The sequence below is a fragment of the Balaenoptera physalus genome (genome assembly GCF_965194825.1).
Source record: "Balaenoptera physalus genome assembly, chromosome: 4".
Classification (NCBI taxonomy): Eukaryota; Metazoa; Chordata; class Mammalia; order Artiodactyla; family Balaenopteridae; genus Balaenoptera; species Balaenoptera physalus.
Genome location: NC_138891.1, coordinates 87,633,004 through 87,643,454, shown reverse-complemented (window position 1 = coordinate 87,643,454; position 10,451 = coordinate 87,633,004). Strand labels below are relative to the sequence as shown.

The window sequence follows — 10,451 nt, the reverse complement described above, 5'->3', positions numbered from 1 at the left end:
TTCTTTTTCTTTTTTCTGTTCCATGACAGTGAATTCCACCATTCTGTCTTCCAGGTCACTTACCCGTTCTTCTGCCTCCATTATTCTGCTATTGATTCCTTCTAGTGTATTTTTCATTTCAGTTATTGTGTTGTTGATCTCTGTTTGTTTGTTCTTTAATTCTTCTAGGTGTTTGTTCTTTAATTCTTCTAGGTCTTTGTTAAACATTTCTTGCATCTTCTCGATCTTTGCCTCCATTCTGTTTCCAAGGTCCTGGATTATCTTCACTATCATTATTCTGAATTCTTTTTCTGGAAGGTTGCCTATCTCCATTTAGTTGTTTTACTGGGGTTTTATCTTGTTCCTTCATCTGGTACAAAGTCCTCTGTCTTTTCATTTTGTCTATCTTTCTGTGAATGTGGTTTTCCTTCGACAAGCTGCAGAATTGTAGTTCTTCTTGCTTCTGCTGTCTGCCCTCTGGTGGATGAGGCCATCTAAGAGGCTTGTGCAAGCTTCCTGATCAGAGAGACTGGTGGTGGGTAGAGATGGGTGTTGCTCTGATGGGCGAAGCTCAGTAAAACTTTAATCCACTTGTCTGCTGATGGGTGGGCCTGGGTCCCCTCCCTGTTGGTTGTTTGGCCTGAGGCACTCCAGCACTGGAGCCTACCTGGCTCTTTGGTGGGGTTAATAGTGGACTCTGGGGGGGCTCACCCCAAGTAGTACTTCCCAGAACTTCTGCTGCCAGTGTCCTTGTCCCCATGGTGAGCCACAGCCACCTCTGTCCCACCTCTCCAGGAGACCCTCCAACAACAGCAGGTGGGTCTGGCTCAGTCCCCTATGGGGTCACTGCTCCTTCCCCTGGGTCCCAATGGGCACACTACTCTGTGTGTGCCCTCCAAGAGTGGAGTCTCTGTTTCCCCCAGTCCTGCCAAAGCCCTGCAATCAAATCCCACTAGACTTCAAAGTCTGATTTTCTAGGAATTCCTCCTCCCATTGCCAGAACCCCAGGTTGGGAAGCTTGATGTGGGACTCAGAACCTTCACTCCAGTGGGTGGACTTCTGTGGTATAAGTGTTCTCCAGTTCATGAGTCACCCACCCAGAAGTATGGGATTTGATTTTGTTGTGATTGCGCCCCTCCTACCATCTCATTGCGGCTTCTCCTTTGTCTTTGGATGTGGGGTATCTTCCTTGGTGAGTTCCAGTGTCTTCCTGTCGATGATTGTTCAGCAGTTAGTTGTGATTCTGGTGCTCTCGCAAGAGGGATTGAGTGCATGCCCTTCTACTCCACCATCTTGAACCCTAGATCTCATCTGGTTTCTAAAGTTGACTTTAAAAAAGTATTCCTTTGTATTCTAGTGACCTTTGCATAATTTCCAAAATCAATACTTTTTAGTGAAGCAGATTCATTCCTTCATCAAACATTGAGTTGATTCAGCACCTACAGTGAGCCAGAACTTTTCCAGCTCTATATATACATATCTCTCTGTGACAGTGCTGTTTACCAACTCGGGTCAATCTGACCCTCTAAGGTTTGTCTGGTAAGGGATGTGTTGTAGAATGACTTCTGGATTAGTTTACTCAAGTACTCCTTAGCCTGACCACATGCTTTTTCTGAATTGAGTACTCTTTATATTACACACTTAAAAAGGGGAAAGAGGTCTATTTTTTTTTTTTAAAGATACATTCTGCGTGACTCGAGAAAAAGGTCACAATTTATTTATTTAATAGAATTTTATTTATTTATTTACTTTTGACCACATTGTGTCTTTGTTGCTGCATGCGGGCTTTCTCTAGTTGCGGCCAGTGGGGACTACTCTTCGTTGTGGTGTGTGGCCTTCTCATTGCGGTGTGTGGGCTTCTCATTGCGGTGGCTTCTCTTTTTGCAGAGCACGGACTCTAGAGCTCAGGCTCAGTAGTTATGGCACACAGGCTTAGTTGCTCCGTGGCATGTGGGGTCTTCCCAGACCAGAGCTCGAACCCGTGTCCCCTGCATTGGCAGGAGGATTCTTAACCACTGCACCACCAGGGAAGTCCAAGAGGTCTTTTTAATGTGTCCATTGAACCAGAAAGAGAAGATGCAGTAGCCATCCACCCCCTTATTCTCCCATTACTGGTCTAATGTAAGACAATCTCATCTGAACATTCATCCCTTGGTATTGATATGGCTGATCATGGATGATGTACTAACGGCTCCTCCTGGACCATGACTCAGTCATTCCGCACCATCCTTCCCTCTCCTCACCAGGGAGGGAAAAGGAGTCAGAAGAGCATGGTGAGGTTTCAGGATAACATCCAGATAATATGGCTAGAATGCCACCTGCAGCTGCTCCAGATTTTGACCAGGCTTTAGAATTTTTGCAATACTGTCCATTAAAAGCAGGTTTACTCTGTTGAGAGTGACTACTCTCCAAGAGTCCCTCCCACTCCTACAGAAATTGAGGGTGTTATGGACTTGTGTCATTTGTTCCAAAGACAAGCTGAAGTTTAAACTCCCACTATCTCAGAATGTGACCTTATTTGGAAATAGACTCATGGCAGTTATAATTGGTTAATATGAGGTCAAGGAGCTTGGAGATAGAATATTTAGATGACAAGCTAAATAACTGACAAGACAACGTGAGAGATGCTGCAAAGTAATGTTTGATGGATTATTATAACTTTATTTAAGTCTCAAGTACTGATATGTACAATTAAGACTTTGAGTTGGGGGAAGAAGAGAGTGCTGTGGTCTGGGGTGGAATAGCTGGCAGGAAAGTAGGCTGTTGAAAGTGGTTAGGATTTGAATAAGGTAATGTAGACTGGGGGCACAAGAGTCAGAGGAGAGGGCTGCTAGTATCAGCCTCCTCTATGATTCTGTGGCATTTTGTTGACACCTCTTTGATAGCACTTATTACATAATGTTGTAATCATTGGTTTGCCTGTCTGCCTCCTTTATTGAGAGCTTTTTAAGGGCAGAGATATAGTTTATTCAGTTAAAAAATATTTGGCGTCTGTCTCATAGTGGGCATGCAATACGTATTGAGTAAATAGAAGGGTAGGTGAACAAATGGATGAATATAGATTGAAACTGCATGATTTGACAGAGCAGGTTTAACTGATGTGATGGGAGGACACAGAAAGGTAGCCTGGTACCATACTGAGGAAGACCTTTAATGTCAGGCTAGGGAGCTAAACAAAAGGAGACTGGGCTGCCATTGTCAAGGACGGAGGTGACACTGGAGAGTTATCTTAGGAAGATGTATTTAGTAGTGATGTGTACATGGGAAGGATGAGCCTAGACGAGGAAAACCTGTTAAGGGGATATTACAACAGTCCAGATCTAGGGGTTCTCTAAGACGCTCCACATCATTTCATTTTTTAAAAATAATCCATGTGATATGATGTAAAGATTAGGATCAAGCTCCCTGTGAGTCAGCAGGAAAAGAGAAGCTAGGATCACTGTTGTGTCCTTTTATTACAGGACCCCAAGGGTGATAGTGTTAAGTGGCTGGCTGGCTTCCCAGGCTCCTGTGTAACCTTGTGTTTCCTCAGGATTCACTCCCCTCTGCAGAGAGCTTGGTGGTGAGTGGTGATCAGGTGGCAACTTTGCACATGGCTATTTGTCATAACAGAGAGAAGTGGATCCTAAATAGCAGAAAAGAACTTTATCTGTTGCGGGAGAGCTGGCTTCTCCTCTGGTTAGGCAAGGATGGAAGTGTCACTCCCCCACCACCCCCCATTGCTAAGTGCCTTCTGTGCCAGAGGCTCAGAACCTTGCTCATGTTAGATGGATGACTTGGCCCTACCTCCAGGCCTTCAGATATGCTGGGCTCATCTGTGAGGCAGAAGGTTGAAGCATTTTAAATACTTTCATGCAATGAATTGATGTATTGGGTAGGTTATGTGCTCTCAGCGATCACTGCTGAATCCAATGGGGAGATATTTCTCCTCTGACCCAGGTCACTGCACACTATTTGCTCACCAGCCAGTGGGCAGACACCTGCCTCCCTTCCCTCAGCACAGGGACCTTTGTTCCTGGGAAAGGAACAGAAACCTCTTCACTGTCTTTCAAGATCTTTGTGATGGGAAGCACCAGCCTACATCTGGCCATTGTGATTGTCTTTGGCCATGTGTTCTGGGAATTGAAGGGATTTTTGCACCAGAACATCCATGCCAGCAAAAGGAGATGAACACAAGCTCATTCACCAAGACTTTCCTGTACCCCAGCTGCCTTTGCTATTGCTTCTCAAATCCAGTGGCTTACCTAGAGTTTTGACTCCTGGAGATGATAATTTTCTCTCTAACATTTTATCACGAAAAATTTCAAACATATACTTGAAAAAATTCTGTAGTGTAAATGCATATATCCACACCTAGATTCTACCATTAACATTTGCTAGACTTACTTTATCATATATCTATCCATCTGGAGGGGATCATTTTTAAACAATCCTTGAGTTGATACAATGAACACATTTTCAGTAATAATCATGGAATAAAGTGAAAAAACAATAACAAAACACAGTAAAAAGTTTTATTCGACTTTGCATAATTTTGCTAGAAAAAATAGTTAACAAAATAAATATTACAGACAAAATATTATATATAAAATATTATACCTTGCAGTTCATATTCTGTATACTTGTTTTACATTTTAAATATTAATTAATTTCGAATGGTCACATGGAGTAACAGATATGAAATTATTGCCATTCTGTTTCTTCATCTTTACAATCATTGTACTATTATTGCTTATGTTGAATATTCTGTTTAAGTGCAGGAATATGCAGTACCACAGGAGATAAGGATTCTGCTCCAAGTAAACTTAAATGATTCCAAAAACTGTTAGAAACTTACTCGCAAATGAGCATGTGTCATAGAGTCCTCTTGTGTTTGAGACCAACTGTACAAATGGGAGTTTTTCAGATTAACTTCTATATAATAGTTCTCATTTATTAAACAATGAGTTATAAAAATGTGCTCATTTTGAAGCTTATGTATATATTATTAAAACTCAGTTGTAATGGAAGCAATTGTTTAGAACTTATACCAAAGATTTTTTTCAGAGAGGAGTATTTTATCACTGAAATTATTTAGAATTGCTGGCAAATGGAGATTTAAAAAAAATTAGCCTGTAGTTGGTTTTATGATTGTTTTAAAATTCTGTATATGTAGTTCAGCCTCCTATGATTTGCTGCCCCTTTCCCATTCTTGGTGTCAAAGAGAAACAGATGCACACTAGTGAAAAGCTGTAAAGACAGATTTTGTTCAGTACTAGTGTAATAGGGGAAAGAGTCTTCAGAATAGAACTTAGCTCAATTCCGAAAACAGTAAAGACAGCTGGTCATTTATGGCAAATGAGCAGAGTGAGGAGGTCAGTGGATGGGAGATTACTAAGAGGAAACACCAAGTGTAGATGGATTCTTGCTAAAGGCAGGCCAAGGATTTATACATCAAGAATTGAGGATGTGGCAGCCGGGCGGGGGCCGGGACGGGGAGAGAAGGGGAGGAGTAAGGAGAGGAGGAAAGTGGAGCCCCGCGGGCCGGAGGGAGGAAGAAAAGGGAAGGGGCGGAGGTGACGGGCATAGTGTACCGGCGCGCGGGGGAGCCTCAGCCCGCGGTGCGTCCCGGAGCCGGAGTCCTCCCTGCACAGAGCCGCCCGAAAAAAAAAAAAAAAAAGAATTGAGGATGAAGAACTTGATCAGATATCAAGGATAATCAGATATCAAGGTAGGGGGGATTCTCACTAAGCTGATAGCAAGATTCTTATTACAACTGGGTAGGCAGATGCCGTCAGAACCCAAGAATGAGGCCTGATCACAAAGAGGGCTCAGAGGAGCCTGTCTAAAGTTTGACTCTCAAGACGAAAGTCTTTTCAGTGCCACTGCCCAGGACATATATTTTACTTATATTGGTGAAATGAGTAATTCTAGAAATAAGGGAAATAATACAAAAAGGATGGGCAATTAAAGAAATTTTTAAATTTCCCAATCTTATCATTATGAAGCCTAAAGCATTATTAGTCATTTCATCACTGTTGTTAATAAACAACAGGGGCTTCCCTGGTGGCGCAGTGGTTAAGAATCTGCCTGCCAATGCAGGGGACACGGGTTCGAGCCCTGGTCTGGGAAGATCCCACATGCCGCAGAGCAACTAGGCCCGTGAGCCACAGCTACTGAACCTGCACATCTGGAGCCTGTGCTCCGCAACAAGAGAGGCCGCAATAGTGAGAGGCCCGCGCATCGCGATGAAGAGTGGCCCCCACTCGCCACAACTGGAGAAAGGCCTCGCACAGAAACGAAGACCCAACACAGCCAAAAATAAATAAATAAATAAATAAATAAATAAATACATAAATAAAATAAGACTCTTCGTTTAAAAAAAAAAAAAGAAGAAGTCATTCTAAAAAATAAATAAATAAATAACAAAGCCAGGAAGCAGATTTGTACAACATGGCATAATTTTTGTCAAGCTTTAACTAGTAATTTCCCACTACTTTCAGTAGGCAGTTTCTCACTTGCTTCTTTATGACCATCCCCTGAATGATGCAGAGTTTCTGTCCTAATCAGCAGAGCAGTGCTTCCCCTTTAAAGGGCAATTGATCGGCTTTCCAATGATTCTCAGTGCCCAGAGGGAAGCATGTCTGTGTCACAGGCGCAAGGGGTGCAATGTGTGAGCCTTGTTCCACCTGTGCGCTGAGGAAACCCCTGACGGTGCACCTCACGATTACTCTCCGCTTCCTACCCTTGAACCTAATTCAGATTGACATGGGGACGAATGGGAGAGATGGGAAAAGAGGAGTTTCATCAGGGAGGGCCTGGGTTTACTGAGGACTGCAAGAGAAGGGGGAGAAAAAAGGGGGGGGGGAATAAAAACAACCTCTTGGATAGGGATTTTCAGAGAGTGTAGCTGGAAAGCTAAGAGCAGAATTGGACGGTGAGGCTTCTGGAGTTGGCTTGAGATGCCAGCAAGAGAAACGGGTGTGTGTGTGTGGGGATTTCTTTTCTGTTTTTCTTATTGAGGTAAAATTGGTATGAAACATTATATAATTTCAGGTGTACAACATTATAAACTGATATTTATATACACTGCAATGTGATCATCACCCTACGTCTAATCACCATCCATCACTATACAGTTAACCCCCGTCACACATTTCACCCTCCCCTGGGCAGTATGGGGATTTCTAAGAAGCAATGCTGTGGGTTATACATTAGATCTCATAATTACTTTAGTAGATGCAGACAAAAATATAAATGACTTGTAAATATTTGGGCGTTGTTGGACTGTATCCTTGTGAGGAAACTTTGCCTTGAGGCTGGGCTCTGAGAGGCCTGACTCATATTAGGGTAACATTAAAAAACCTTTAGTTTAGGTTTGCAAGGCTCTCTGCTAGGTCCCTTTAACATTAGCTGCTGTAATGAGGCAGCTTCAGTTTCTGAACTGGAGCTGGTGGAGGTAAATTGATTCCTTTCCTCTGAAAGCTAGCTTGAATGTGGCAACCAATTCTTCTCAAGTGGGAATGTAAGGGGCTGAAAACTGGCTTGGAGGTACCTCTGGATGTTCACCTGCAGAACAACTAAAAATGGACAAAGAAAACAGTGATGTTTCATCCAAACCTGCTGATGTGAATGTAAGTACATTGAGAGAAGCCTTCTCTGTTACTCGAATGCCATTTACTGATGACCCTTTTAGTAAAATGAGACTGAGTTACTTTACAAAAATAAAGGAAACAATAATAAAATACTTAGCCTTCCTTTGGAACTTAATGGATTTTACAAATTTGAGCTTGTTTTAAAGTGCTGTACTTGGCAATTGATTTGCAGCTGTTTTTCTAAAACTCCAGGGAAATGGTACTGATCTCTACACAAATTCCACTTTAAAATTTAATCAGGGCTAACTGAGACTGCCTATAATGTGTTCCCGCACTTAAAGACCAAACGTTGACCTTGTCAGTTCTACATGGGCTAGCATTTCTGTGTGTTTTCCTTTTTTACTTCTTGGGGGGAATATTTGAAAGTAGCTTGACACCATAGTCAAGTCATCCAACAACAGAATGTTTTTCTCTTTAGAAACACCATCCTCAGTCCTGCAGGACATCACATTAGATGAGATCTGGTCTAGTTCAATTTCAACAGGAGGCATATAAGCTACATTTCACTCCAGGGGTTGACAGGAGTGTCTGGCAAAAAGAATGAGGGAGCCATGAATAATTTAGAATGTTCTTGGCCACATATTATCCCATTAATTGGTAGGATTAAAGACTGGAAGACATGTACTTTGTAGGGAACAGTGAGAGAGAGAGTAAGAGAGAATGAGAGCATTCTTAGAGGAGAGCTCGAAAGAGAGATTATTTCTTTGGAACTGGTGTTCCATATTCTTGCCTTTAAAAGAATGTGTGGTTGAAAGTTATTTTGTCACTGAAGTTTAGTTACCCTGACATGTATAAATCTCTCCTTCAAAGAAGTTAAACTCTCACTTACATTATTAAAGAATTCACAGCATCAAATGACAGAGGAGAGAGGAGAAAAAGAGGAGGGGAAAGAGTCAAATAATGTATTTTTTCCTGTTGCACATAACACCTTGCACTAAACCCGGTAATTTTCTAATCTAACATGAGTCCCCTATTTCATTCTTTATTTTTTAATCATCCTTTCATTTGTATTGAAAAACTGAGTCACTGACCAGTTCAGTGGCTGGCTTCGAAGTGCATGCTTGTGAGGCAGTGGTAAAACAATCAGTCTGATCCTTGTCCTGCATCCCTACACAAACGAGAGATCATCCTCAAATCTTTCTTCCTACTGAAGCTGAATCCGGCCTCTGTACCCCAACACTGAATTAATTTTTGGAGACAGAGTTTTGGGTGAAGTAGAAAAGAATAGCTTTATTGCTTTGCCAGGCAAAGGGGGCCACAGTGGGCTAATGCCCTCAGAACTGTGTGTCTCAACCTGGAGGGGGTAGTGAGGAGTTTCATAGTAATGATTCAAAGAGGGCATGATCAGCTCGTGGACAATCTTCTGACTGGTTGGTGGTGAGGTAACTTCTGGTTCCAACCCATCTGCGGTCTACGCGTTTGTGGGCAGCATACTGTTAATTTCTCCTACCTGATGGGGGTTTCAGTATCTGAAAAACAGCTCACAGATACTGTTATGTATATCCCTTGATGGGGAACCAGGACCCTGCCCCAAGGCTACACTATTGTTTCTTTTGACTTTTCTTCCCTTGTCTCCGCATCCCCTCCCTTCCCTAATTAGCAACTGTTTGAACCAGCTTGTTGGAACTCAGGGAAGGTCATGGAGGTTGAATGAAGCCTATTTCCTGTAATCAAGAAATGGGGGACACAGAAAGGCTTTTGTGCCCAGGAGTCCCACAGGGTCCTGCTCGGTATCATTACCACCAGGTCTCCAAGCCATAATTAGGAAATCAATTAGTTTCTCTGAGGAACTCACTTCTATTCCTACTTTCAATCTGCCTCAGCCCAGAAGACACTGATTGTGGGAGAAAAGCTATATCGTACAAACACACACATCCCCAGAGTGGTGGACAGATGAATCAACCCCCATAGAATCCTGTCTGACCTTCAGGTCCTCTAGTCTACACTACATAAAATTCAGGCCTATCCTCTACAGTGTCAGTTTAGCAGAGTTGGAGAGTTGAGGGGACCAGTTGAGGGCCTGGGACCATTTCACTAGAGTTCATATACCATCTGTTTTTTTCTGATTGGTCTTAACTGTGTGATTCAATGCAAGTCAATGCTTATGTAAATAATTTGACGTATTTAGGCCTTTTAGCACCAAGATTCTCCTGACTAGGTGGTTGCATTTAAGCTCTAGACTACGTCTAACTGTTAACACATCTTTCATTCTTTTGAAGATATCCAATATCTCGGTTCAGGTGGTCAGTGTCCAAGGGAAGCTGCCAGGGAGACGACCACCGAGAAAATCCATCAACAAAGCCAAACCCAAGAAGCAACTCAAGAAGAAAGCTCCCTTTTGGAACGTCCAAAACAAAATCATTCTCTTCACAGTATTTTTGTTCATCCTAGCGGTCGTAGCCTGGACGCTGCTGTGGCTCTATATCAGTGAGTTGAAATCTGTGTACCTTTGGGGTTAAGGCTTGCCCTGTGAGTTCTGCATCAGCGATGCAGGCCCGATCTGACCTTGGGGGTTTCTGATAGAATCTTCTTATTTCTCAGACTGACAGTCATTTTCAAAACTGTTGAGGTTTTAAGGAAGAAGCCAGAATTGTCTTTCCCATTTCTTCTTTTACCATCACTGCTTTCTTCCCAGAGGAGCAGAGATGGGGGGATAGGAGGAGAAGAGCTGAGGAGAATACTCAGGAGCTTCTGACTGGTTCAGAAATGTAACGCATTTTTAGCTTTAAAAAATGAATGGAATGCTAAGCTGTTTTATTTCCTCATCCACCCACTGCCTGTTTCTAGGCAACCTTATATTTCTAGCTCCCTGAGCTTCATTTTACTCGTGCGTCTTTC

General features: G+C 42.6%; 1 protein-coding gene across 2 annotated transcripts in view; it reads left to right on the top strand.

The window, feature by feature from the left end:
- Positions 1-7,181: 7,181 nt before the first annotated feature.
- The window catches only part of TMPRSS7 (transmembrane serine protease 7), a 42,733-nt gene continuing 39,463 nt past the window's right edge, over positions 7,182-10,451 (top strand). For both annotated transcript variants that reach the window (XR_014263037.1, XM_082460179.1), the window contains exons 1-2: positions 7,182-7,592; positions 9,833-10,040. Coding sequence is in view for 1 of the 2 variants with exons in the window: in XM_082460179.1 (XP_082316305.1) it covers positions 7,545-7,592; positions 9,833-10,040 (256 nt within the window). In the remaining variant the exon portion in view is untranslated. The remainder of the gene's footprint in view (positions 7,593-9,832; positions 10,041-10,451) is intronic.